The sequence below is a fragment of the Channa argus genome, chromosome 19, assembly GCF_033026475.1.
Source record: "Channa argus isolate prfri chromosome 19, Channa argus male v1.0, whole genome shotgun sequence".
Lineage (NCBI taxonomy): Eukaryota > Metazoa > Chordata > Actinopteri > Anabantiformes > Channidae > Channa > Channa argus.
Window position 1 is genome coordinate 12,249,109 of NC_090215.1, and position 24,913 is coordinate 12,274,021.

Sequence of the window (24,913 nt, forward strand, 5' to 3'; positions counted from 1 at the left end):
ACAATTCTCCAGATGTCAAATACAAAGGTCTCCATATAAACTTTATTCAATTTTGTATTTACAAATACATAATCTATCAATTCTGATATGAAACACTGGTATTTACAAAATAGCTCTGGAAAACAGATTCTGTACAATACAACCTGATATAAGTTAGTAAATTACATTTGTAGTTAACTGCGGGTTTCGTAATGATCCAAAATACATTAAACTCAAGTTCTAAACCTAAATCCAATTTGTTTTTCTATCAATCCATTGGTTTGACCAACACTTTAAATAGCTTTAAAAAGGACTACATTTCCATGTCCCCATATAAGGTTTCTTGAACTATTACAAGTTATATCTATGACATCATACATATGCCAAAATGGACATATGAGAGTGAAATTGTCTGAACATGTAAACAACACAATTCATAATCAGATGGATGTTCCTCAGGTACTTCACTACCCCTTTCTGAACCTGAACATTAAAACATTCCAAAGAGAAAATGAAACTTTTCACTTAGGACAAGTTCATCAGACTACAGCAGGAGCTCAGGAGCTCAAAACTCACACAGCTGAGCTGCCATCATGACCCAGAATGTGGCTGATGTTGTGGGCAGGACGGTTGGGCTGCTTGCCTGAGTCGGCAGACGAGGTGTTGGAGAGAGACAGCAGGGGAGACATTGGCATGGCCGAGCCGTCAGTAGGCATACCTGTGGCAATCTCAGGAAACAGAGAGGTGAGACTGAAATTGGATATGTGAGGGGTAATTCCAGATGAGTTTGCAATGGGCATAGGGGGCATATCTGGAAGTAAAGGGAAGCTGGGCTGGCCAAAACCAACTGGGCGAGGTGGGGAAAGGATAGACCCAAAGCGGTTGTTAAGTGGAGGAGCGCTGCCCTTGTCGGCACTTGGGCTGGTAAACATTTGGTTGGGAAAGTATTGGAGAGTGACATCACTGGGAAGGCTCGGGTGGGCAGCTGGAGAATATGAAGGATAGAAAGAAGGTAACGTGTTCTGGGGCTCCACAGGCAAAATGGAGGGTGTACGAGAGGCACTGGGCTGGCTGACTGGAGGCATGAATGTAGAGTTAGCATTGATGGGAGGATTCATCCCTCCGTCAGGAATAAAGGAAAAACCAAAGTTCTGTGTTATGTGTTGGTCAGGAACTAGGTTGTTTTCATTAGGAACCTGAGCACTATCGGTCATGAAGCGAACGATAGTGCTACGCCGTGCATCTCCCCCCGACTGTGGTCGGCTAAGCAGCACCCCTCCTCCAGATGGCAGAGGCAGGTGGCCCTCAGGCTCAAAGGGGTTGCTTGGTCTTAGAGCACCCGATCGGGGCCTGTCACCGGGTCTCAGCTTGGTGGGTTGAGTATCCCGGGCAATGTGACGAGAGTGCTGGCTAACAGCAGTAGGAGGCCTAGAGGGAGCCGATGAGCGACTAGGCTCAGAATTGCTGTGTGGGGGCGGAGGGTGGGGGAGACCTGCTCGCACACCTGGGCCTCCATGCATGTTACTGCTGACCTGAGAAATATGGCCTTTGTTGCCCTCAACCCGCATAGTGGGAGGCTTCTGTGTCTGGGGCACACTGGGGCTGGAGGCCTTGGCCTGGATGTCTCCTAAAGAGCTTCCAGGCATACAGCTGTACTCCATGCTGACTGGAGGACAACATTGCACTGCTCGCTGGTGGTTGCTTTGCTCAGTATGGTGTGGGGAAAGGAGGCTTTGCATAAAACTCTGGTGACAACCATCCTGCTCCCGGGGCACTCCTGGTCCAACCTGCACTCCCTGTGAGCCAGGATGAGTTACATTGTAACCACCACGGGTTCTGCCATCTCCTGGTGGGACAGCAGCCATCCTGAACCCTCCCTGCTGTTGCCCTTGAGGTCCTCTCTGAGATGGAGGCACTGACTTGGTTGTCATGTCACTCCCACGAGACACTTGAGCCTCAAAGCCACTGAGTTGATGTCCACCTCCTCCTCCACCCATTGCCTTGAAGGGTGGACACTCTGAGACCCGTTGAACATCAGCAGATCCTGGATGATCTGAAGGCAGGCGGCTCTGTGGGTTGTGTGCAATATTGGCCTTTCCTCGAGATGTGTCTAGGTAACCACGGAGGTCTGCCTGCTCCTGTGTGGCACCACGGCCAGGTTGAAGGTGAAGACCCATGCGCTGCTGCTGTTCACCACTAGTGGGGCTTTTACCAATGAGTGCCTCCGCAGAGTAGTTAGAAACACGGTGGCGTGATGGAGCGCAGGCCAGATCAGATGACCGTGACACAGGATTGCTGGGAGGAGAGATGAGTTGCTGTTCCAGCGTCCTAGAGCTGATCATCCTCTGCATAGCATTGTGGTCCTGACCAGGCTGAGGGAGAGAAAAACAACCTGGTTATTTTTAAACACAAGTTTTATGGACAAATCAGTTAGTCAATATCATCAATCTACGCATTTAGCTGAGATACTCTAAAACAATAGAACTAGCTATTGTGTACAAAGTCATTCAACTGTGAATGATGCTGCATCCACCCACAAACATAAATTAAACATTCTTTCCTGACAGTTCCCAGACATTTATAGTCCTACCATTTAAATTAAGAAGACTGTCAACTGGTGAGATTTTACAATAATTTAATTTTACTGGAAATGACTTATAACCTTAAATTGACATTTCTATGTTCTAACAGTGGCAAAGAAGGCAGGGCCGCTTTTTCACTGTGAGGCTAGAACAAAAAAAGGTTAAAGCCAAGCATTTTCTTTATATGGTTGAGTAAATGTGGACTGCTGTGGTAGATTGCTACAGCTACATCTGCCAAATGACTTAATGTAAATATAGAACAATTTCCAACCTGTTTTACTGCATTGACAGAAGTGTCACATCTTAGGGAGGGGTTATTTTCTTTTAAAATTAAGTTATCATTGTAAGAGTAATACTTTAAAAAATCTTTCAGAACTAGTATTTAACAAGAATAAAAAACAAAAATCAAGCCAGTTTTAAATTTTTTTAAAAATTTCAATTAATAAGTTAAGTTTTTAGCTGTCCACTTGATGATAACATTGACCACTATTCAGAAGTAAATAAAAAGACATATTCTAACCTAAATACCACACCAGATATACTAATCATTGTGCTCTCCTGTCCCCCATGTCCCACTGACTACCTTGAGGTGTTCCTGCTGGGTCAGATGACTCCCATGGCGGCCCCTGGATCCTCCTGACTGTGCTTCACAGCTCTTTTCCTGGTGTCTAAAGTGCTGCTGCTGGATCTGCTGCTGAAGATGCTGCTGGTGTCTAGTGTGGGAACTCTGCTGCTGCTGCTGCTGCTGCTGCTGTTGTTGTTGTTGTTGTTGTTGTTGATGTTGTTGATGCTGCGTCTGGGGCTGCTGTGGATGTGTCTGCTGTGGATGCTGTTGGTGTTGAGACTGCTGATGTTGTGTTGGTTGTTGATGCTGCTGTGATTGTTGGTGTGACTGTTGCTGATGCTGCTGGGACTGCTGCTGCTGCGTGTGCTGTTGATGTTGTGTCTGTTGTTGATGAGAATGCTGCTGCTGCTGCTGCTGGACTCCAGACTTTTCCAGATGATGCTGCTTCTGTTGGAGGCCAGCAGGTGAAACAGTCTGACTGCCTCTGACAAGTTCACGCTTCTTCTGGGCATGTTGCTGCTGTTGCTCTTGTTGCTGCTGCTGAAGCGCCCTCTGGTGTAGTGAGTGGCGTTGTGCAGGGTCAGGCTGTGTGAGGTGGTGCTGCAAATGATATAGATGGTGTCTCTGTTGCTCTTGTTGCTGTTTCATGTAAAGGTTCCCTCCCAGATGCTGACCAGGCTGTGTTAACGCATGCTGTGGATGGCACTGGGGGAGATGAAGCACCCCAGGCTGGTTCTGCTCAGGAGGACCTTGAGGAGGGCAGTGGCCGTCTGTGGGCCGAACTACTTGGCTCATAAAAGAATTTGTGGAGAAGAGAGGGCCTCCACCTTCTGAATTTATTCTAGTCATGACAGTAGAGGAGGTGGGCGCCAGCTGCCCCACCATCATCTGGCTGTGATCTGGTGTTTTGACATCCATATGACTAATAGTGCTAGCTGAGGGGGGGCAAGGTTTGGGTCGTTTTCCAGTGTTCAGCATTACCTCTTCTGGTGCCTGCCGCTTAGAGATGATTTTCACTTGTCGCTCGCCAACACCAACTCCAGTCTGAGCCCTCATTAATGCAGTCTTTAAGGGGGTGTATTCATTTGGCTGGGTTGCACCTGAGCAGGGTGACAGGGTATTATTTGGAGGTTGGGGTATATGGGTTGAGGTGCCCACAGGTGAGGGAACCGAGTGCTGATGGCCAGTCAGACTGGGAGAGCCAGGAAAGGGCTGCTGAGTCGAGCTGGGCCTGATAAGGTTATTGACACTGAGGCTAGCTACTGTGCCACTCTGTGAGCTCTGAGACTGGATCTGGGGGAGAGTCTGAGACTGGGAATAGGAGATGTTTTGGGGATGTCTGCTTCCATTAGGTCCACTTATAGACCCTTCCCCAGCCTGTCCTCTAACAGATACCTGGACAGTGGGTTTAACCGCTACTACATCCATAGGCTTATTCACTTTGGCCTGCTGTCCAGTTGAGGCCCTTTCTTTACTGCTAGACACTGATGGGGTTTGGGGTGGCTCCCATGTGGCTGTGCTGGGGTTTGCTGAAGCAGTGTTCTCCCCAGAGCAACTCCCATTCCTCCTTCCATGGCTATCCTGTTCAAGCATGGCCAAGGCCAGCATCTCTGCCTGCTCAGAGGTGAAAGTAAATGTTGCGAAGGAGCCTGATGAAGCACTAGTACTGTGGCCCTGGGGAAGCATAGATGCCACGGAAAAACCCCTGCCTCCTCCAGCCCCTGAAGACATGGGAGAATCTGTCTGTCTACTAGATGTCACTGAGTGCTCCACAGTTTGATTGTCAGGGTTAGTGTAGATCGGTTGAGATAGGGAAAAGTCCTTTCTAGTGGAAGTTTCAGTAGTGGTTGCCAACAAGCCCTCTTTCTCTGCTTCTGTGGAAAGGTTCTCTTCCTGAGGCGCTTTGTCTTGCCCCTGGGGATGGGGTGATTTGACTTCCGCTTGATGTAAGGGAAGTTTGGACACGTTTATTTCAGTCTCTTGTGTTGGAGCTCTACTTGCAGTCATCCTTTTCCTGAATTCTGAACTTGCAGGGGTTGTAACAGCACTACGCGGTGAAAATGTTGATGTGGGTGGAGTGAGAGCCAGAGTTGTAGAGGCTGAAGTGGTGGGCTGAGGCTCACGTTTATTATTGGACAGAGAATCTTGGGTGTTCGTTTCCTGAGGATGAAATACCGAAATTGGTTTGGTAGCCTGATTTAATGCTTGTGGTAAGGACGCGGAGACACTGCTTTTGCAGACTGGAGTCAGACATGGAGTAGAAATAGTGGAAGATGTGTATTGAGCTTCAGTGTCACACGCAGAACTGACCATAGGTCTGCTCTGTCTAGAAACAGGAGTGGTGGACTTACTTTGTGTTGTGCTAATTTCTGTACTGGTAGCTGGTTGCTTAATTTCTGGAACTGAGATTTTGGTTACAGTTGAGTTGTTGCCAGTAACTACAGCTGGTTTGATTTCAGTGGCCACAGTTACACTAACTGATGGCTTCAGAGACACAGCACTAACAGTTGTAACCGTAGCTGCCATACCACCAGTGTTAGTGTGACTGCTGAATATAGCATCACTCTGAGATGCACTGCCAGAGGTTTTGCTCTGTGGATGAGACGGGTTAAATGCAGGTGGCTCACTAGATGAATTACAAGCAGTAATGTTGTGTGTGTTTTGAGTAGAAGACATATTTTCTATAGCTTTATTGGTGTCTGCAGCTGTGACAGCTGTCGTACAGGTGGAGGGAATGTCTATGGCTTTTACAGTCGAGGACTGTAAAACTTGAGATACTGTAACTTGAACTATCTCACGCTCTCCTGTAGCAGCCATGGGCTTGGCGGAAACAGCAACGGTTGCATGTGCCTGACTGAGCTCTTTTTTCCTGGAAGGTTTAGTCCTTTTATTTTTTGCTCTCTTTGTAGTTAAAGTTGTTTGGATTCTCTTTCCTGTTGGCTTAGAAGTGTTAACTACCAATCTCGATATGGCAGGGCTCAAACAAGGGGTCTGGAGCTGGCGGGCAGGTAAAACAAATGTAGTACCAGGGACTGATGCAGAAGCAGGAGGCTGCTGCTGCTGGAGTACTGATGACGGAGGAATTTGAGAATTACCATTGTAATCGAGAGATTGAGAGATGCTCTGGTTGAGACTGCTAAGTGCCCCTAAACTTTTCAGGGCCACATTGGTAGTTGGTTCCTCAGTTGTTGTGGGCTGGACCAGCTGAAGTGTACTCTGGCCCTGGGAGCTGGATTTGTCAGAGGTCTTCATGGGCTGCAAGGCAAATACCTGGCCATTCACAGTGATAGTCTGTGGGGTTGGAGGAACTGGTGGGGAAGAGGATACCTGGGTGACCTGAAGGGGACTGTTTACTTGAGCCTGAACAGGGCGTGGGAGAATGTGCACCAGCTGCTTCCCCCCAACACTCTGCAAGGATGTGGCAGAAACTGAACTGCCAGTTGTGGGTATTTGAGTGGACACTGCAGGTACTGCAGCAGGTACCACGCCAATCTGAGGGTTCTGAGGGGCAGGTGCAGGCTGATTGGGGGCCTGGATGATTACAATATGCTGACAGGGTGTCTGATTGGTAATCTCCTCCCTTACAATAGACGGAGCTGGGCAGGCACTAGCCTGCTGCAAAATGACCACACTTGGGTTGCTAGTACTCTGTGGTGATGTTATACCTGAGGCTGTTGGTCTGGTTGGATTGACCTGCAGCACCTGCATGGTCTGCAGAAGGGGTAGCACAGCAGCCTGTGGTTGAGGTACCAGGGCTGGCTGTGGCTGAGGAATGAGAGCTGTTGGAGGATGTGGAACTAGTGGTGCTGGCTGAAGTACAGCAGGCTGGGATTGTGACACGGCAGCAGGCTGGGCCACCACAGCTGGCTGGGGGAGAACAGCACACTGTGGCTGGGGGGCTAAGACAGACTGAGCCTGTACCTGGTTCAGGACTGCTGGCTGTAGCTGAGGTGGTTTCTGAAACGGCTTCCCATGAATGTGAGCTGTAATGGGTGCTTGCTGTACTGGCACACGTGGTTGCATCTGTATTTGAATGGGCTGAACTGAAGATCTGTTGCCTATTGGACACACAGTAACCTGTTGAACAGCCTGGGTGCCGTTGCTAACATCTGGTGTGGAGATACTCTGACAGACTGGCTGCACTGTGTTACCTGCCATCTGCAGTGTTGTCCAAGTTGTCTGTGTGCTCCCTGCTGCCCCACCTCTAAGAAGTGCTTGGCTGTCAGAAATAGCAGTGTAACTCGCAGTCCTGATGGCAGTGTCCTGTGTAACCCAAGAACAAACTTCAGTGCCCGTTTCTCTGGTTACACTTTGGGATGATGTAAGGAGATTGGACAAAGATGAAGCAACGTTTTCAGTGGGGGGTTGTGAAGCTGAAGTGGGTGCTGTGATAAGGGCCTGCGTTGGGACAAGAGGCTGTGGTTGCTGGGGCAGGGCAGTGGTGTCTGTAGGGATCTGAAGGGTTATGTAAGACACCGAGGGTGGCAGAGTGGTGGCTGCAGCTTGCGTAGACTGGGTGGGTGTGACTGTGGACCCAGGGAGAAGTGCAGGAGTAGAATTTGAAGTATTAACTTGCAGCAAGCTTCCATTAACCCTTAATCTGCCACTAATGTCAGATGATGGTTGAAAAATTAATGTTTCTGAAGGCAGTTTTCCTGGACTGCTTTCCTTCCCCGCTGGGCACATCACATTGCCGCTTGGATAGACGATGATCCCCTTTGGAAGTTGGTGAGTGGGAGGCACTTTTGCCACCTTGGCACAGCGCTGTTTTCCTTTCCAATGGATAGTGGGGTCCTCTAGAAGATTAATATCATGGGCTTTGAGAAGCTCGATGTAATGAGCGCTCTCTCTCCTCAGCTCCTCCAACTGACGCCGCAGCCGAAGGATCTCCTCCGCTGCAGAGATCAAGCACATATAACATCAATGATCTTATATTTAATTATACTGTAATCATTAAACCACATACTGAAATTTAACTGAGGATATAGCGCATGAGGTGTACAAATGAAATTTAAATTTCACCTTGGACTTTATCTCCTCCTTCCAAAAGCATTGTATCATTTTGTTTCTTCAGTTCAGTAATGTAGCGAAAAGCCTGATCCAAGATCATGTTCTTACTCTAAAGATAAGGGGATAAGGGTTTCATATAAAACATGGCACATAAGTTAACTGGCCTCCATGAACCTTAACCTGACCACAAGAATAATTTCAGATTTCGTCCTACCTGTTTAAGAGCCTGAGAACATGGAAGAAGATTTCCGATGCGGTTAATTCCAGCATTAATTTTCTCTTTCCTGTGTCTCTCAACTAAATAAAGAAGAGACTAAACTTTACTATGAAGTTACATTTAGTCTGGTAAAGAAAGTCTCAACAAATAATTAATGTTTACCAAGCAGCAAGGTTTGAACAGAAACATGGCAGGAGAGTTTATTTTACCTGCATTATGAGATTCTTTGTTTTTCTTTTTTCTGCCAAACAATGAAATAAGGCAACGTTTTCATTAAACTATCCACATATTTATTTAAACTATTTTCTTGATAATTTAAAACAAAAACAACAAGGAGCAGATAATCTCGAAAATACTTACTTGGGTTTACGACCAGGTGTCTGGGTTTCAGTCATCTCTGGCATCCTGCCTGAACAGTTGCCTGTGTGATATGGTCCCAGTCAACACATTTAACAGCTGGACCTTAACTACCTTCCGTGCGTGTCCTGCAATTAAAACATAAAGCATTCGGACAGTGTCTGAATTATGAATAAGCTCCAACCAGCCATATAACACCAAAAATAAAAAGGCTTTCGGTTTAGTCGTTCAGAAGCAACATTGTCATACATACAATTGGCTGCAGCAATAGATAAATAAAAACCGTGTTAAGCTTCTACTACCAACTGATATTAGATGCTAACAAGCTGATGGATTTTAACCTAGCTTTACAGCTAACCATATTGATTTTTATATCCCCATCACAGCAAAGTTGTTATGTTTAATGGACTGCACAGACAGTTGCGATGAGTGAGTTCTTGTTTAAATAAACGTTTACATAATTATCCCGTAACTTGACCAGAAAGAAACAAGCAAACTGAACAAGTACCTATTGAGCTAGCTTACTCTTAGCGAGTTGGCTACTAGCTATCTTGGCTTACCGTTACCGACATAAAAATTGAGCTAATTAATAATAGATTTCTTGGCATCGCCGATGGTGGATGGATGCTAGGTTATTGGAAGGTATCGCCAACTAACCTGTAGACTCGGCATTTTGGAGACTGTCTGTCCCTCTGAGAACTTTAACAATATAAGCTAACTGTTAGCTAGTAAAGCATTCAGCTCAACTCATCTCTCAAAACAATTTAGATCTTCCTAACCCTGTTCAAAAAGGGGAGGGCTCTGGCTAAGATGACAACCAATGGCATTCCAGATATGATAGGATTTAGCCAATTACAGCGTGAAAGGGGGATCCCGGGGTTTAGCGAAAGCACATATAAGTGTATGCCGCACACCTTTCCATTAAGTATTCAAACATTAAATTATAGCTCTGTGTGTTTTAGCTAAGATTCTTAGTGTACCACGAAGCAGAATAACACAGCTGTTTTACTGCAAATAGTAATTTATTTAGACGTTAAAAAGTCTTACAATATAGAGCTCCAGAAAAGATAAAATTCTTCAAAGAAAGGAAAAACATGCTTATACTACAATGGAGAGGACACAACTCTCCTTGCATGCAGAGGGGACAGAGCTTCCTCTGGGTAATACACTTTAAGACAAACCAAAACTTTCAAAACCAAGTAAAGGCGTGTATAACAACAGACACTGTCTGAGGCAGGAAGTTTGAGAAGACCATTTCTGCAAAGTGGCGACTTAAGGTGCCAAAGATGTTTAAGGTAAAACTTTTGAAACACTTCCATGTGTTTTGAGACACATATCCTCACACACCTTTATTATACTACTGAAATTAATACCCAAATCCAAACTGCATGGTCTGCAATAGCCAGTCTGTTATTGGGACATCCCCCATAAAACTGCAGAGTGTCCTCTGAAAGACATTCAATGTAATTATATTTAATTTGTTTTTCATCAGTTAATGTTTTAACTCTTAGATGTTAACCCAGGAGAACCTCTGAAACATTTGCCATCTCGCTGTAAAAAAAACAAACAAACAAAAAAAAACATTTGAAGGGGAATTAAATTACTAGGCTAGAATATTTTGCAGGAATTAGGGGTGATCGCTTATTCCCATCACCTCAAAACCATTGAGCCTTCCAAGAAACCGTCCTGAGGATATACATTTCTGCTTTCCTCTCTAGACATGATATATCACCATACTGTTCAGACTCATTTTGCATGAACCCCAGAGTTCAGGTGGTGAGGTAATAGAGTTGTTTGTTCCATGTAACAACTCAAAGCATCACACGAAGCTGACCAGCTGGGAATTTGTGTCAGTGATGATCTTTCAAACTGTTTTCTTTTGCTCAACAGTATAGATATGTCCCCTGTAACTTTATAACCGCAATAAAACAACTCAAACACAAAAGTATGATTTGCAAACACCACACCCTCCCCATTTCACCAAGTCTAAAACCGTCTGAATTTGGCAACTTTGTCAATAGGAGCACTTTTGGGTACTAAGCTTTTTGTCATTTTCAATTATGTGTATGAAGAAAGGGTCTCCATAAGATCTGCAAAAACCAAAGGGGACACCTTTGCAAAAAAACTGCAGCAATTTTTGTACTTTAAATTTGTTTTTTCTTTTTAGCGTCCTTTGAAGAAAGTGTTGAATGTGTCAACCCTGGGGCATATTCACAGTTCTGTTTCTGTGTTAGCGGGCACGTGTACTTTTTCCATGATGTGCCCCTACTCTGCCTTTTGAAGCTCTCCGGTTGGGGGTGCACATGGGCTGCGCAGACTCTTCTGCAACACGTGAGCATCTGCAGGCTCTATCCTCTTATAGTAATTCTTTTTTGTTTCGATGATCTCAAACCCAAACTTCTGGTAAAAGTCAATGGCTGACTCATTGCTGATCTGCACATGACTGAGGTGAAGGGGGGAAAAAAAGAAGAAAGAAAAAAGAAATCTAGTTAATGACAGAGCAGAAGATTTGATCAAAAAGTAACACTTGACAACACAGTAAACTGATCTATTTTTTGACTAGGGCTAGAAGAATAAGTCGATTTGTTCAGCGTTAGTAAAAAAGATCTGATATTCTAGATTAAAAATATATATAGACTTACAGGTAAATGTTGTCAAAAGTGCCATCCTTCTCACAGATGTTTAGCACGTGATTCAGCATCTTTGTACCTGGAGAGGGACACAAATGTAATGCTGTTAAAATAAATCACAATGTGTACAACAGCATCTTCTGAGATTCAAAGCTTCTTACCAATTCCAAGTCTACGGTAAGGTGCTAGACAACCAAGTGTCATGATATACAGTCTCTTTTGGTTCTGAGAGTGGTCCACTCTGCAGCACACAGCTCCCACTGCAATGTCATTGAAGTATGCTGCAAGACAAATTGGAGGCAACACTTTAACAACACCTACACTTTGGGAATGCATAATGTCTTTAACATACTGAAAAGGTTCTTGACTTCACAGAAAAATGTGAGAATTTGCTGAGAGTACAAACTCTCATATTAAAATCATTTACAGCAAAGCCAGTTTTTGCATTGCCTTGGTTTTCACATAATGCATTTCTAATATTTAATAGTAATAAAACATACCTCTGCAGACCAATTTTTAAATGTATGTGCAGAAATCAAGACATTTGAAAATAATATATTCCAATTATGGAGTTATTTTTTCGACACAGTCCGCAAAGACTTTTTTCTGCACACATTCTAAAAAGGGGATTTGTTTGATGTTATTTGAGACTTAGCTACATGACTTATGTCTCTTACCTAGTTTTGCGAGCTCTCCAACTTCCAGTACATCTTTGTAAAACTTGTCATTGTAGCTGACAGGAAAGATGACCTGGTTCAGGCGTTTCAGCTGCTTAATGTTGTGGGGTGTAACATCCCCCAGCTCGATCCGGCTACTGGAACAAGAGCAAAACGGTCAAAAGGCTGACAAAAGGTACAAAATAGCTGTATATTCAGTGTATGAGCCAGCAAGGGTATCCTCTATTTTTGTTCACGTTGTGTTTTCTATGGTTAGTTAGATTAAGAAGTTTATGTATAAGTGTTGGTACTACAAGGTAATGGGGGAACACCACAAGGTAGTAGTGGAAAGTTTGAGTGTGTAGCTGTGGAGGTACACGGTTTCTTACCGTGTTCTGTAGATTTAGGAATTACTTTGAGAAACTTGTTCTGTGGAATTGATTTGAGAAACTTGTTCTGTGGAATTACTTTATCAGCTCAATTGGAACGTGGGACTCAATAAATATTCAATGTTTTTCATACAAGGATCTCTGGAGTGGATAATTTTTGGACCATCAGACATGAGTAAGGTCGCCTCTACATTCAGGATGCAATCAATCTGTGCAAATGTAAAGGAACAGAAAAAAACAAAACAAAATGGAGGCAGAAGCATCTTGATTATTAAGAGGTGTAGCTTTACACTACTGAGGACCAAACATCTGGATGCAGTTGCCTTATAAACATTGGTAGTTGTACATCTGAAAGTTAGATCATTACTTAACAACATATTTACTAGCATTTGTTTTGATGAGAGATAAATAATTTAAGTGTGTTTTCATGCTAAAATGTTAAACACTATGGACCACAACTTCTAAATTGTGAGGATTTACTAATTTTCTCTATTATGCAACAGTATACAGAAAGCCTATAGGTTTAGGATTATTAGGCAAAATAAGTTATCCGAAAACAGTTATACAGGATGTTCTTCAGATCAAACAATTAGTCAGAAAAATACAGCTGCCTCAAATTAATTAACTGCAACCAATTATAATTAATGTCTACCAATCCTGACTCTGTTGGCCCATAATGCAATTGAGCAACTGTCACACACAATCCACCTTAAAAGACATTTTCAACATAGGAGCAACAGAAGCTAATATATTTTAAACTCTCCCCTACAAAGAAAGCGGTGTGTCACAGCTTCATAAATCAATAAAACATGAAAATAAGGGTGGATGTGTATGTTAGTATGACCCAAACACAACCTGTGATTTGCCTTACGAAGGTGTTTAGTGTGGTATGTTTAGGATGACTACACATCTAAAAGCAGCTGTCACGTGTTATTAATCATGCTGTTCAGTGCCAGCATCTTTGCACACATCAGAGAAATATATGGAATCTTAGCTTGACAATTAACATTTTGCAACATTAAAGGTGTTCATGTCATCTGAGAAAGCAGATCAGAGCCAAAAATGTGAGTCAACACTCGCAGCATCCCTACCACTGTGCTACTTAGACAGATCAAGTTGCACCAAACTCCTAACTTGATGTCGGGTGTGCTCTTGAGTTCATAAGTTGAACACAATTTATGTGTTCACCTGTGCAGTAATATGTCCAATAACTAAGTGAAATGACTTAATGGCCTTCCTCCAACTGAAGCTCGGCTGAGTTGTTGTCGACTTTAACACAAATCATCCGAGATCCAGTTCCTACCTAATGTAGCTTAGCTGAACTAGGCTTTCTGACTCAGCTGCCCAGTAGCAGCTAGCTAGTTAGCCTTGCTTGTTGACGAACTAAACAAACCGACAACTGGATTAACTCAGCAAGAATACACGTGACAAAACTGCTTCGGTAACCATGCTGTTTGCTTTTTCTTTCCTAAACCCGGATAAAAGTAGCTTAGCAAGCTAGCTAGTCCCGCCGTCTCCTCCCCGCCTCCCCTTGTAGAAAAAACACAGAGATGAAAAACTTTACTCGTGCTAAGCTACTTATTTGTGACTCGAAAGCTTACACTCACCCCTTCATTGTAAATAGATAGTATCCCTTATTTTCGATTAATTTGAACTTTACAGTTGCTTTGGGTAAAAACGAAAAATCTTGACAGAGTTAGGGCCGGGGATGCCTCCCGTTTTACCCTCCACATGTAGCTAGTTGCGATGGTTGCACTTAGCTTAGCTGCTACACTCCTTCCACGACTGTGTGGAGACTGTCAACCTTGACCCCCGCATGCGCACAAGCGCTACTAGTGGTGGTACGTCTTAATGCTTCTTTGACCTGCGTTATGTCTCTCAGGTTCAGTGGTAGAAGCACAGACGTATGTTCACTTCTTATTTATGAGGGATTTTTGGAATCTAAAATATGTCCGTTATCTTTTAAAGAATATCAAGCAGTTATCAATGTGTGGAGTGTTATTGAAATTCCCAGTGGAATTTCACAGCTATCAAAATGCTATTCTGAATGTCAAATGCCAAAATAAATAAATAAATAAAAAAATCACCATTTCCGTTTATGGCAAAAACATTTAAAGTAAAAAATACACCAATAAACACATAAGGAAATATCTGTAAAGTAAAAGCAAAATTACTCCTTCCCTTTTTATCAATATTCAATGGGGCAAAAAGCTTGGTTTCTAATTTACAAATGTATTGTTTGTAATAAGATTTTACATAATACATACCCTACTAATTCCTATATGTCAAGTAGTACTAATTAGTAAATATTGGCACAGCCTGTGAGTTTGGTAAAAATTAAGGAGAAAATATTAAAAATCTTTTTTTGAATGGTCTTGGACATGTCCATCAATGCGGGTTTATTAGTGTAAGTCTAGGGAAAAGAATAATACAACATTAAGCAACAGAATACTAAATGACATACTGATTCTCTTTTTTCTATTTATTTACTTCATATTTTCCAATACTTTTCAACAACTATTTAAATTACAATCTGACCAGTCCGCTGCCAAATATTTGATGTAAGGATGTCTTATCAAATCCATGAGAATTCCATCATGAAAAGGCATAATACTTTAATTCCATTTTATACAGTTAAATTAACCACAGGACTGCAGGAGAGGCAATAAAATTAGATATTAAAGACATTATTTTATACTATAATAGATTGTTAAGTTATTTATCATGTTCCCATTTATCTCAAATGTTCAAAATCCTTCACATCCTTTATATTTTCTTTTACAAAACAAAACCAATTATCCAATAATTGACCTTTTTGAAGAGATATTTAGCTAAACTTAGTCTTCATGTGTCTACAATATTAAGTCATTAATGTACATGTTGTAATTATTTATTTAATTGTCTATTTTTTCTCTTGTAGATTCCTTTGACAATCCATTGATGTTTCCAAGAACATATTACTTTTTCTATTCAAATGTAATCTCTTGTTTATATGTTTGTATAGTCCATGTACAAATACACAATACTTTCAGATATCACAATACTTACTACTACTACTTGACCATGGAGAATAAATGTCAATAAAGAATTTTAAAAAATCACAGACGTATGTTTTCAATTAGGCTATGTTGTCCATTTACAGAGCATTACTGTACCCATACAGAATACTTAGTACTTAGTACTTAATACTAGTATATGTGTGTTTGTGTTATGCATACACCTGAGAAACGTAATTTAGAGTTAGAGTGCCATTGGGATGATGTTTAGACAATCACACGTAAAAATGTGGTTGTGTCTGTGAGCCCTTGATCAGGGTAAACATACTTTATTCACTTAAATTGTTGTATGACTGAATCAGTTTTTGTAGTACCTAATATTTGTCTTTGCAGGTCTTTTTGAGACCAATCCATGATACTCAAAATAAAAAACCCAACAACATTATAATAAAATAAAAAATTAAATACAATCATTTATTTTAGTAAATATATAGGTAACATTTATAAGAAACTGAGAGACTGAACACACTTAGAATAATGATTACAGGGATTTATGATACCGCCTCCATTTTGGCTCTAACGTTGCCGCAAAGATTTTCATCACATGAGAGATAGATTTCTCATGGCCGATTACGCTACTCCTCAGTACTAATGTACATTCTTTCCTAACTCTATATATACTGATGTTCTAAAGTATGGGGATTATCTTATTTCACCAAAGAAAAAATAAAATAAATACATTCAGCAAAAATAAATAAAAAAATTTAGTCTTGCTTATTTTCCGAATCATGATTTCATAACTGAAGATCTGTAGATGTTTGAAGTTACAATAAAGTTCTCGTGGCTAGGGCAATATTAAGGACTAAATTGTAAATTAAATTTAATATGCACTGAATGAAGATAGAATCCCCTCCCTCTGTTAGATCTTGCAGTACTTGCTGCAGACGAATACTGGGCTAGAGCGGTCGATCGCCACTGTTCATAACTTGAAAATCTTTGCGGCAGGGTCAGGGCGGATCCAAAATGGCGGCAGTTTCAGGGCCCCGTCAGTAAAAACGAGCAGCGAGTGAATGAAGTCAGCTGATCTCCGTCTGCTGTCACGCATCACAGCAACCACCATAGCTCTCTCGAGGCAAGACAGTAAACATCCAGGTGGTAAATATTATGCTTTTTTTGCCTAGTGTTGTGTATCTTTGACATTATAAGCCGATTGTTCGTTTGGATCGGATAATGAAACCGTTTCCCTTTGCCGTTGCGCAAAAACGGTGGAGCCAGCGGTTTTCAGGCAGGCCGAGAGACCAGTCTTGCTAGCGTTTTCCTAATACTGAACTGCCTATAAGGTTAGCTGACGTTGTTGTCGCTATGTTGACCGTGAAGTCGAGTGGAAATTACAAAAGGGTTTATATGAGTTCAATCGGCTGGATTTTAGACTCTCCTTGCTGCGGCACTAAGGCAATTTTAAGGAAAGCTGTTAGAGGATCTTTCTCTGAGATCAGATTCAAAGCCAAGGCACAGAGCCGTGCTAGATAGCATACGAAGAACGCTACATGGTAATTGTAGCGTTAAGTCACTACTGGAACGATTGTCTGGATTTGGAAAATATATTGTAACAGTTTTTTATTCAGTCAGCTAGTGGCACTGAAGGGGTTTGTAAATTAACGTCAGAGTGTCTGCGTTGTCATGTCACTTACATGTAACATTTCTGAGCCTATTTCTGCGCAGGCACCATGTAGCTACATAACTCCGTGTTAATCCCATTGGCTGAAATAATGAGCACAGACAGACGTAAGGCTGAAAAACAAAAAAGAGAAGACACAGGTGCAGGATGTGTTTCTTTGCTATTGCTTTTGAAATTCATGACATTAGAAGATGCTTCTCTTTACGTTTATAACAAATTAGGCAACATAACCTCTGATGTCCACAATTTAAGGTAAAGGTATTTGTCACCCCCTTGCCCATTTTTAGAGGAGGTTTGTATTGAGGAGGGCTTCACAGTGTTTCCACACACATATAATTTGTACTTCCCAGCTTTGCACCATGCTACTTTTCCACTTCCTTAAAGAACCTCATATAGTCAAGGAGTCATGTGCCAGCATCATATGATCAAGTGTCATGTCTGTTTATAAATCTGGAAGTAAAGAACAAAGGTTGTATTTTTGTATTCAAGATTTGAGCATAACTATGAAAAGAAAGCAAGGAGCCTATAACAAATACTTTAATATGATGTCGTAAAAGTCTTTTAGTTTATTTTTTTTTTATCTAATCCTAGTTTGATTTGTACAATTAGCATTCAGCAACTTGATAGAAAGTTGTCTGTGATACTAAATAAACTAATCAATAGAACAATAGGCCTTATCTGTTGATTGTATACTGCTCTCTGGAGGCGTAATAAAAACAGGTGATGTAGGCATACTTGTGAATGTTCCTGTTGGCCACTTTGACTTTGAGATAAACACACACAAAACACAATCTATTCACAATAGGGGAATTTTCTATTTATTTGTAGTTTGCTTGTGTTCGCACCAGCAATTTTCCTAGATCATATTGATGCCATACCTGCATTGACCTATTGGTGGAGCTGCTTTATCCTTGCACAGATGGTTTAAGCAGCCTAGCATAAACGGGAAGATCAGTGCATCAGTGGGAAGGACAAGAAAAGGGCACAGATCTAGCATGGTGCGTCGAATGTGGTTGTCAGATGGAGCATGAAAAATTAGGAAAACAAACTGTGTTTGATTGGCTCTTCTGTGCCTGATGTACAGTGTAGGAGGGTACAGTATATCACAGATAAAGGGACTGTTCAATGTGTGCACAACATCTGCAGTCAGCTTTCTGTGAGGGTGGGTTTATGTCACGACTGATGGCAGCCTATGTTTGTTTAACTTATGCATGTAGCTTAAATGTGTGCTACAGTGTCACACATGATTGATATGTGAAAGAAAAATGACAGAAAATAAAAATAAAGGATGTAAAGGTTTATTTATATATTTTACATATGAATGGAGGACAGACGAACATGCTACTCTGTGAGATTCCCCTTTAATTCTATTCTATAGTGCTGGACCTGAGCTAGGTGCAACTGAGGAGGAGGGTGGTCGAGGTCAGAGTCAGTAACGCTGAGCAATTTGGAAACGTGAGCAGTGATGTAGCTGAATTTTCTTTGTGGTTTCCTTGGTTATGGTAGGAGATGCCATGATCAAGGTACCAGCACACTGTTTAGGAAGTATTTGTTTATGGATTAGTGAATTCTTATTATAATAGCTTTCATTTTTAGTGAACTTTAATCTATTATCATGTTGTGTTTAATCATTTACATTATGTTTTGAAAATTTATATGGAACATTTAGTTTTAAATGTCATGCTAAAAGTGACTGTTGCAGTAGATAAGCTTTGCTAGAGCACAGAGAAATTGCAGTTAAAATGTTTATTATTTGAGGGAAATAGTTTTTATGTTCTTCATTTTAGGCATATCAAATTGGCTGCTTGCACTGTGTGGGGTCATATGAATTGTTAAAAAAGTAGAATTAAAGGTTATGTTCCTGAAATTGACCATGGAGAAGTGCCTCTCCTGCAGTCCTCTGGTTGATTTTGCTGTATGAGATGGAATTAAAATATTATGCCTTTTCATGATGGATTTCTCATGGATTTGATACCCTTACATCAAATATTTGGCAGCGGACTGATCAGATTGTAATTTAAATAGTTGTTGGAAATTATTTGAAAATATGAAGTAAATAAATAGAAAAAAAGAGAATCAGCATGTCATTTAGTATTCTGTTGCCTAATGTTGTATTATTCTTTTCCCTAGAATTACACTAATAAACCCGCAAAGATGGACATGTCCAAGCTTCCCAAGATCAGTGATGAGGAGAGAGAGAGCCAGTTTGGCTACGTTCATGGAGTCTCAGGACCAGGTTGGCCAAAACAAATGCAAGAACATTATCAACACTATGCAAGTCTCTGCCTACTTTGGTCTTAAACAACACAAGATTATTATATGAGACTTACATTTGCAGCAGTTAAGACCCAGAGGGTTGCTGTAGTTGAAGTGTGTGCTTAGTACAAACTAACCAAATATTAGAAAACTGTTCACGATAGAAAGTTGATGTTTGCACTCAGTGTAGGCAGATGTTATTTTAAGCATGGATCAACTGTTGCTCTTTGTCTGATTGTTTGTATCTCTAGTGGTAACAGCTACGGCCATGGCTGGAGCAGCCATGTATGAGCTTGTCCGTGTCGGCCACAGTGAACTTGTAGGAGAGATTATCAGGTTGGAGGGTGACATGGCCACTATCCAGGTCTACGAGGAGACATGTATCCTTTTGTCTGTCAAGCTGTGTTCATTTGCTGCTTTTCTCAAATCAATACAACCCCCAACTTTTTGTCCGTCATTTAATCATTTGCTAAAAGTATTTTCATTTGGAGTGATGTGCTGAAAGTACAGTACTTTGAGTAAATGTACATAGTTACTTTCTACCACTGCTTCTCTGTGTAAGTTTATATAAGAAACAGTTCTAGTCTACTGTCCAAACTCTTCAGTGTTTTCCTGAGCTGCAGCAAAGCCGGTGTGTCTGTTGGAGATCCTGTGCTGCGGACGGGAAAACCCCTCTCTGTGGAGTTGGGTCCAGGGATCATGGGGTCCATCTTTGATGGTATCCAGCGACCCCTAAAGGACATCAATGACCTCACACAAAGTATCTACATCCCAAGAGGTGTAAACATTGGAGCCCTCAATCGAGACATCAAATGGGAGTTTTCTCCCAACAAGAACTTGCGGGTATGAGTGTATGCCAGCATTACATTACTGGCATTACTTCTACATACTTGTGTAGTCTGGACTTTATTCTGTAAAGTGCCTTGAGATGACTTTGTTGTAAATTGGCGCTATATAAATAAAGTTGAATTGAATTGAATTGAATTACATCTTCTTCTTTATGTGTTAGAATGTTCATGTTAATCTGATTTACAGTATACTCTTCTTTTCTCCCTGTTAGGTTGGCAGTCACATCACAGGAGGTGACATCTATGCGATGGTGTTTGAGAACTCTCTCATCAAGCACAAGATCATGCTGCCTCCCAGAAACCGAGGCACCGTGACCTACGTGGCTCCACCTGGAAACTACGACGTCACAGTGAGTTGGGCATAGTCCAGCTACAGTCGAGCTTTATAGGTGAATGTTCGGTGTTGATGGTGTGAGTTTGTCTTTGTTTTAGGATGTGGTCATGGAGCTGGAGTTTGAAGGTGTAAAAGAGAAGTTCACCATGGTGCAGGTGTGGCCTGTCAGACAAGTGCGGCCCGTCACAGAGAAGCTGCCTGCCAATCACCCGCTGCTGACTGGACAGAGAGTGCTGGATGCCCTTTTCCCGTGAGCACCACGTCCTCCTTTTTACATATTTAATCAAGTCTGACAATGGTTTACTCATTAGCAGTTTTCCTCTGTTGTAAAGCTGTGTACAGGGAGGAACCACAGCCATCCCAGGAGCCTTTGGTTGTGGCAAGACTGTCATTTCCCAGTCCCTGTCCAAGTACTCCAACAGCGATGTCATCATTTACGTAGGCTGTGGGGAGCGTGGTAACGAGATGTCCGAAGTACTGCGAGACTTCCCCGAGGTGCGTATTGGTATTGTTATCATAATATCTTAATGCGAGTGACTTAAATCAGTATTCGCTGTGACTGACAATGTCTTCTGGCCAACAGCTGACTATGGAAGTTGATGGAAAGACAGAAAGCATCATGAAGAGAACAGCACTTGTGGCCAACACCTCCAACATGCCTGTAGCTGCAAGAGAAGCTTCCATCTACACAGGTGACTCTCAACAACAGCCATCCCCAGCGGGAAAACAATTGCCATACTTGACGGCTGACTTACCCACTCTTCTTCAGTAGAGTAGCTCAGATGCAGAATGCGCAATGACTGTTTGTTAAATTGTTTTGGCAGGAATCACACTGTCTGAATACTTCAGAGACATGGGATACAATGTGAGCATGATGGCCGACTCCACCTCTCGTTGGGCTGAGGCTCTCAGGGAAATTTCCGGCCGTCTGGCTGAAATGCCTGCTGGTAAGTTGAGAGTTTATTTAAGATTATTCTTGGAGTGGGAAGTGAGCAACATTACTTTGCACAGTGGGTTTTTTCTTTTTGACCGGTTTTTGGAAGGAAAGAAAAGTAGTAAACCCATGAATTTCATTTATATTATTACTGAATTTTCAGTAATATTATAAAAAATATAACATATAGGAAAATCAATTTTCAATCTAATAATTACAGTAATAATTTAAAGACTGTTTCTAAAATCCAACAGATTAAAGCATCAAATGCTACAAGGTGGTATAATCTTCTAAATGTAGATACAATTATTGGACAATTCATAAGTTCATGAGTTTATCAAAAGTGATAAACTTTTTGGATAACAGATTTAATCTTTAAGTTTTTTATAAGACAAGGGTATTCAGTTTCTTAAATGTGAAAACTTTATTAAGTCTTGGGGGGAGGGGTGGACAAGTAATTTAAAGACAAACAACTAGTAATAGTTTTTTTTTTTTTCCTTTCACAGTTTATTGACTGAGCGATTAATAATAATCTGCACAGTAATTGGTGAAAATAGATGCAGCCTCATATCCAGCTGTGTTTTTGAATGCACTGTGGTAAATTGCATTGAAAGCAACGAAGCTCAGTGTTTCTGGTTAAAATGACAATTTAAATTTCATAGTCTGGTTCATCAGACTATTGTAAATCACAAATCTGTGCTAAAATATCAGCTAAATGCACCACTCAGCTCTTGTAGGTTTGAAATTTATAACACTTGAATTTCCCAGAAAGAGCTACAATGCTTATTGTTTATCTCTTTTTTTTTATTGGAACCCAATAGAAAGCAGCAGTGATTTGACCTTTGTGTAAAAATAAAGTATGTTCTGTTTCTGCCTACAGATAGCGGTTATCCTGCCTACCTGGGCGCCCGTCTCGCTTCCTTTTACGAGCGTGCCGGTAGGGTGAAGTGTCTGGGCAACCCTGAGAGGGAGGGCAGCGTCAGTATTGTAGGAGCGTGAGTACAGCCTTGTGGCAATAGAGGGAATATCACACTGTACAAGTTTTTACTGTGTAACTTGTAGTTATTGAAAATGTTTGTTTCTCAGTGTGTCGCCTCCTGGTGGTGACTTCTCTGACCCTGTTACTTCAGCCACACTTGGTATTGTACAGGTAAATTTTAAATGTCATCCCACTCTCACTTTAATTAGGAAGGAATGTTGAACAAAGCGATTTTATTGTGTGCCTGTTGTTTCCTCTCTCAGGTGTTCTGGGGTCTGGACAAGAAGCTGGCTCAGAGGAAGCACTTCCCTTCTGTGAACTGGCTTATCAGCTACAGTAAATACACTCGTGCTCTAGATGAATATTATGACAAGCACTTCACTGAGTTTGTGCCCCTGCGTACCAAGGCTAAGGAGATCCTGCAGGAGGAAGAGGACCTGGCTGAGATTGTGCAGCTCGTCGGAAAGGTAATTTAGCAGTGGTTTGTTCTTTGAATGGACACAAGATTTTATCCTTAGAATTGAATGCAAGAAGGTATAAAATTGTGCGAAAAACACTTTTTTCCTATGCTGTGAGTTCTGTATCTGCTTGTTCAAACGTTATCCTTTTTAACATTTCCCAAACCTGATTATCATTTTAACAGGCATCACTGGCAGAGACGGATAAAATCACCCTGGAAGTAGCCAAACTGATCAAAGATGACTTCCTGCAGCAGAACGGTTACACTCCTTATGACCGGTAAGATAATACTATCCTCACTAACAAATAACCATAATTATAGTCCATACTTCAAATAAAGACAATGTAAGGGTGAAGCTCTTCTGTTATAAAAATGTAATTTGCTGATTTTTGACTTGCTTGTGTCTCTTTAGGTTCTGTCCCTTTTATAAGACAGTGGGCATTCTGTCCAACATGATTGCTTTTTACGACATGGCGAGGCACGCGGTGGAGACCACAGCTCAGAGTGATAACAAGATCACCTGGGCTATGATCAAGGAGCACATGGGAGAAATACTCTATAGGATTAGCTCAATGAAATTCAAGGTGTGTGTGTGTGTGTGTGTGTGTGTGTGAATGTGTTTACTGGTAAAAACCTTATGTGTGTGTTTTATGTCTCTTTTTTTTTATATTAAGTGGTCCAAAAACAAATTATTGAATAGGAAAAATATAATGCTTTTAGGTTTCTTTGTTATTATCTTTTGGCTTTATTTATCAAGTTAAAGTCTCTTATTCAGGAGACATTAAGTCTTGGGTTGCATAGAAACACTTTTACAACAATAAGTACAAACAAAATCATTGGGCTTGTGTGACTCATCACATGCTTCAAAAACTTATTATGCGTATTAGTTCCGAATTATTGAATAGGAAAAATATAATGCTATTAGGTTTCTTTATTATTATCTTTTGGCTGTATTTACATAGTTAAAGCCTTTTATTTAGGAGACACTCAGTCTTGGGTTGCATAGAAACACTTTTACAACAATAAGTACAAACAAAATCATTGGCTTGTGTGACTCATCACATGCTCCAAAAACGTATTATGCGTATTAGTTCTGAGTTTCCAAAGCAAGTTTCAAAACAATGAAAAGGTAATCAGCGCTAATAATTTCTTAATAAAGCCTTTCTGTAAATCTTCCAATGATGAAGGGACAGTGTATTTACTGTAAAAACATTTTCACCCAAGCTCCTCCGAGCTTGTTGAGAATACATTTTAAGCATCACAGATCATGCACAATTTCCTCAGGTCTCTTGTTTTCCATCCATTGTAAGAGTGTGTTTCTATGTCTGTACAGGACCCAGTGAAGGAGGGTGAGGCTAAAATCAAGGCAGAGTACACTCAGCTGTTGGAGGACATGCAGAACGCCTTCCGTACATTGGAGGAATAGGCTCCTGCCTCTCACAACCTTTCCAGTTTTCATCTCTGACACCTCCACTGCAAAATCACATTCCACCTTACCGTGTTCCCAAAACTTGTGTGCTCCCTGTGCTTTTTTGTGGGTGATGTGCGTTTACGAAATTTTCATGTGGAGGGAAAAGAGAAAGATGTACTGTATTCATTAGTATTCGTTGCCTCATAAAGGCTAACTCTGGATCCCCTCTTCATGTTCATTGAATGTGTGTCAGTGTGTGCGCGCGCATGTGTGTATGAAAGAGAGATCTCTTCATCCCATCTCTTTTCCATTTCCGTGTGTAGCCGTGTTGCTTTTCCTGTTAAGGATTGTTCAGTTGATGTATTGTAATTCATAGACCATCTGTACAGAAGAGAATCGAATATAAATTTAATAAGGACAGTATATTTATTGCCAGCATTATGATGTAAAGGCTTTCTTCTTTTTGTTTTTATGGTTGTGCTTCATGCTGTGCAGTGTTGTGTACTTTGCTGTGTGAATGTGTAAGAGTCGCTGCTCTGCTGTCCAATAAGTTTCACCCAAAGAATAAAATCATGGGGGAAAAAGCCTGTGTGCTTTACCTGTTTGACCTCATAGTTTCTGATGATGCTGTT

The 24,913-nt window shown here is 41.4% G+C and overlaps 3 protein-coding genes across 6 annotated transcripts; 1 reads left to right on the forward strand and 2 right to left on the reverse strand.

Annotated features, from left to right (window-relative positions):
• Window positions 1-15: 15 nt before the first annotated feature.
• Window positions 16-9,576, reverse strand: LOC137104693 (basic helix-loop-helix domain-containing protein USF3). The gene is made up of 7 exons (XM_067486279.1): window positions 9,368-9,576; window positions 8,714-8,838; window positions 8,563-8,594; window positions 8,351-8,433; window positions 8,149-8,245; window positions 3,145-8,021; window positions 16-2,351 (listed from the first exon to the last, which is right to left on the reverse strand). Exons 2-7 carry the CDS (start codon window positions 8,755-8,757, stop codon window positions 552-554), a joined length of 6,933 nt encoding a protein of 2,310 aa, XP_067342380.1. The 5' UTR covers window positions 8,758-8,838; window positions 9,368-9,576; the 3' UTR covers window positions 16-551.
• A 137-nt stretch (window positions 9,577-9,713) lies between these two features.
• On the reverse strand, window positions 9,714-14,192 carry naa50 (N-alpha-acetyltransferase 50, NatE catalytic subunit). Of its 2 annotated transcripts, none has more exons than XM_067486285.1 (5): window positions 13,993-14,192; window positions 12,018-12,151; window positions 11,502-11,621; window positions 11,353-11,419; window positions 9,714-11,153 (listed from the first exon to the last, which is right to left on the reverse strand). In XM_067486285.1, the coding sequence occupies exons 1-5, from the start codon at window positions 13,998-14,000 to the stop codon at window positions 10,976-10,978; spliced, it is 507 nt and encodes a 168-aa protein (XP_067342386.1). In that variant the 5' UTR covers window positions 14,001-14,192; the 3' UTR covers window positions 9,714-10,975. The 2 variants fall into 2 exon arrangements, with proteins under 2 accessions (XP_067342386.1, XP_067342385.1); XM_067486284.1 differs by having other exon boundaries at window positions 12,018-12,154; window positions 13,993-14,191.
• Window positions 14,193-16,374: 2,182 nt separating this feature from the next.
• On the forward strand, window positions 16,375-24,885 carry atp6v1ab (ATPase H+ transporting V1 subunit Ab). Of its 3 annotated transcripts, none has more exons than XM_067486289.1 (15): window positions 16,375-16,533; window positions 19,190-19,295; window positions 19,567-19,695; window positions 19,944-20,158; window positions 20,376-20,513; window positions 20,596-20,747; window positions 20,830-20,992; window positions 21,081-21,189; window positions 21,322-21,444; window positions 22,312-22,426; window positions 22,518-22,581; window positions 22,674-22,877; window positions 23,054-23,148; window positions 23,283-23,454; window positions 24,204-24,885. In XM_067486289.1, exons 2-15 carry the CDS (start codon window positions 19,214-19,216, stop codon window positions 24,294-24,296), a joined length of 1,854 nt encoding a protein of 617 aa, XP_067342390.1. In that variant the 5' UTR covers window positions 16,375-16,533; window positions 19,190-19,213; the 3' UTR covers window positions 24,297-24,885. The 3 variants fall into 3 exon arrangements, with proteins under 3 accessions (XP_067342390.1, XP_067342391.1, XP_067342392.1); XM_067486290.1 differs by having other exon boundaries at window positions 16,385-16,536; XM_067486291.1 differs by lacking the exon at window positions 16,375-16,533 and adding an exon at window positions 18,492-18,514.
• Window positions 24,886-24,913: the final 28 nt, after the last annotated feature.

What these genes read in the sequence shown, in the direction of transcription:
- atp6v1ab (XM_067486289.1), top strand. Translation starts at nt 19,214, where the DNA reads ATGGACATGTCCAAGCTTCCCAAGATCAGTGATGAGGAGAGAGAGAGC. An exon ending in CCAGGTCTACGAGGAGACAT is followed by an intron (nt 19,696 to 19,943) that starts GTATCCTTTTGT and finishes GCTGCAGCAAAG; the next exon opens with CCGGTGTGTCTGTTGGAGAT. An exon ending in TTAGCTCAATGAAATTCAAG is followed by an intron (nt 23,455 to 24,203) that starts GTGTGTGTGTGT and finishes ATGTCTGTACAG; the next exon opens with GACCCAGTGAAGGAGGGTGA.
- LOC137104693 (XM_067486279.1), bottom strand. Translation starts at nt 8,757, where the DNA reads ATGCCAGAGATGACTGAAACCCAGACACCTGGTCGTAAACCCAA. An exon ending in ACACCTGGTCGTAAACCCAA is followed by an intron (nt 8,595 to 8,713) that starts GTAAGTATTTTC and finishes ATTGTTTGGCAG; the next exon opens with AAAAAAGAAAAACAAAGAAT. An exon ending in CCCAGCAGGAACACCTCAAG is followed by an intron (nt 2,352 to 3,144) that starts GTAGTCAGTGGG and finishes TCTCTCCCTCAG; the next exon opens with CCTGGTCAGGACCACAATGC.
- naa50 (XM_067486284.1), bottom strand. An exon ending in TTACCGTAGACTTGGAATTG is followed by an intron (nt 11,420 to 11,501) that starts GTAAGAAGCTTT and finishes GTCCCTCTCCAG; the next exon opens with GTACAAAGATGCTGAATCAC. An exon ending in ACTTTTGACAACATTTACCT is followed by an intron (nt 11,154 to 11,352) that starts GTAAGTCTATAT and finishes CCTTCACCTCAG; the next exon opens with TCATGTGCAGATCAGCAATG.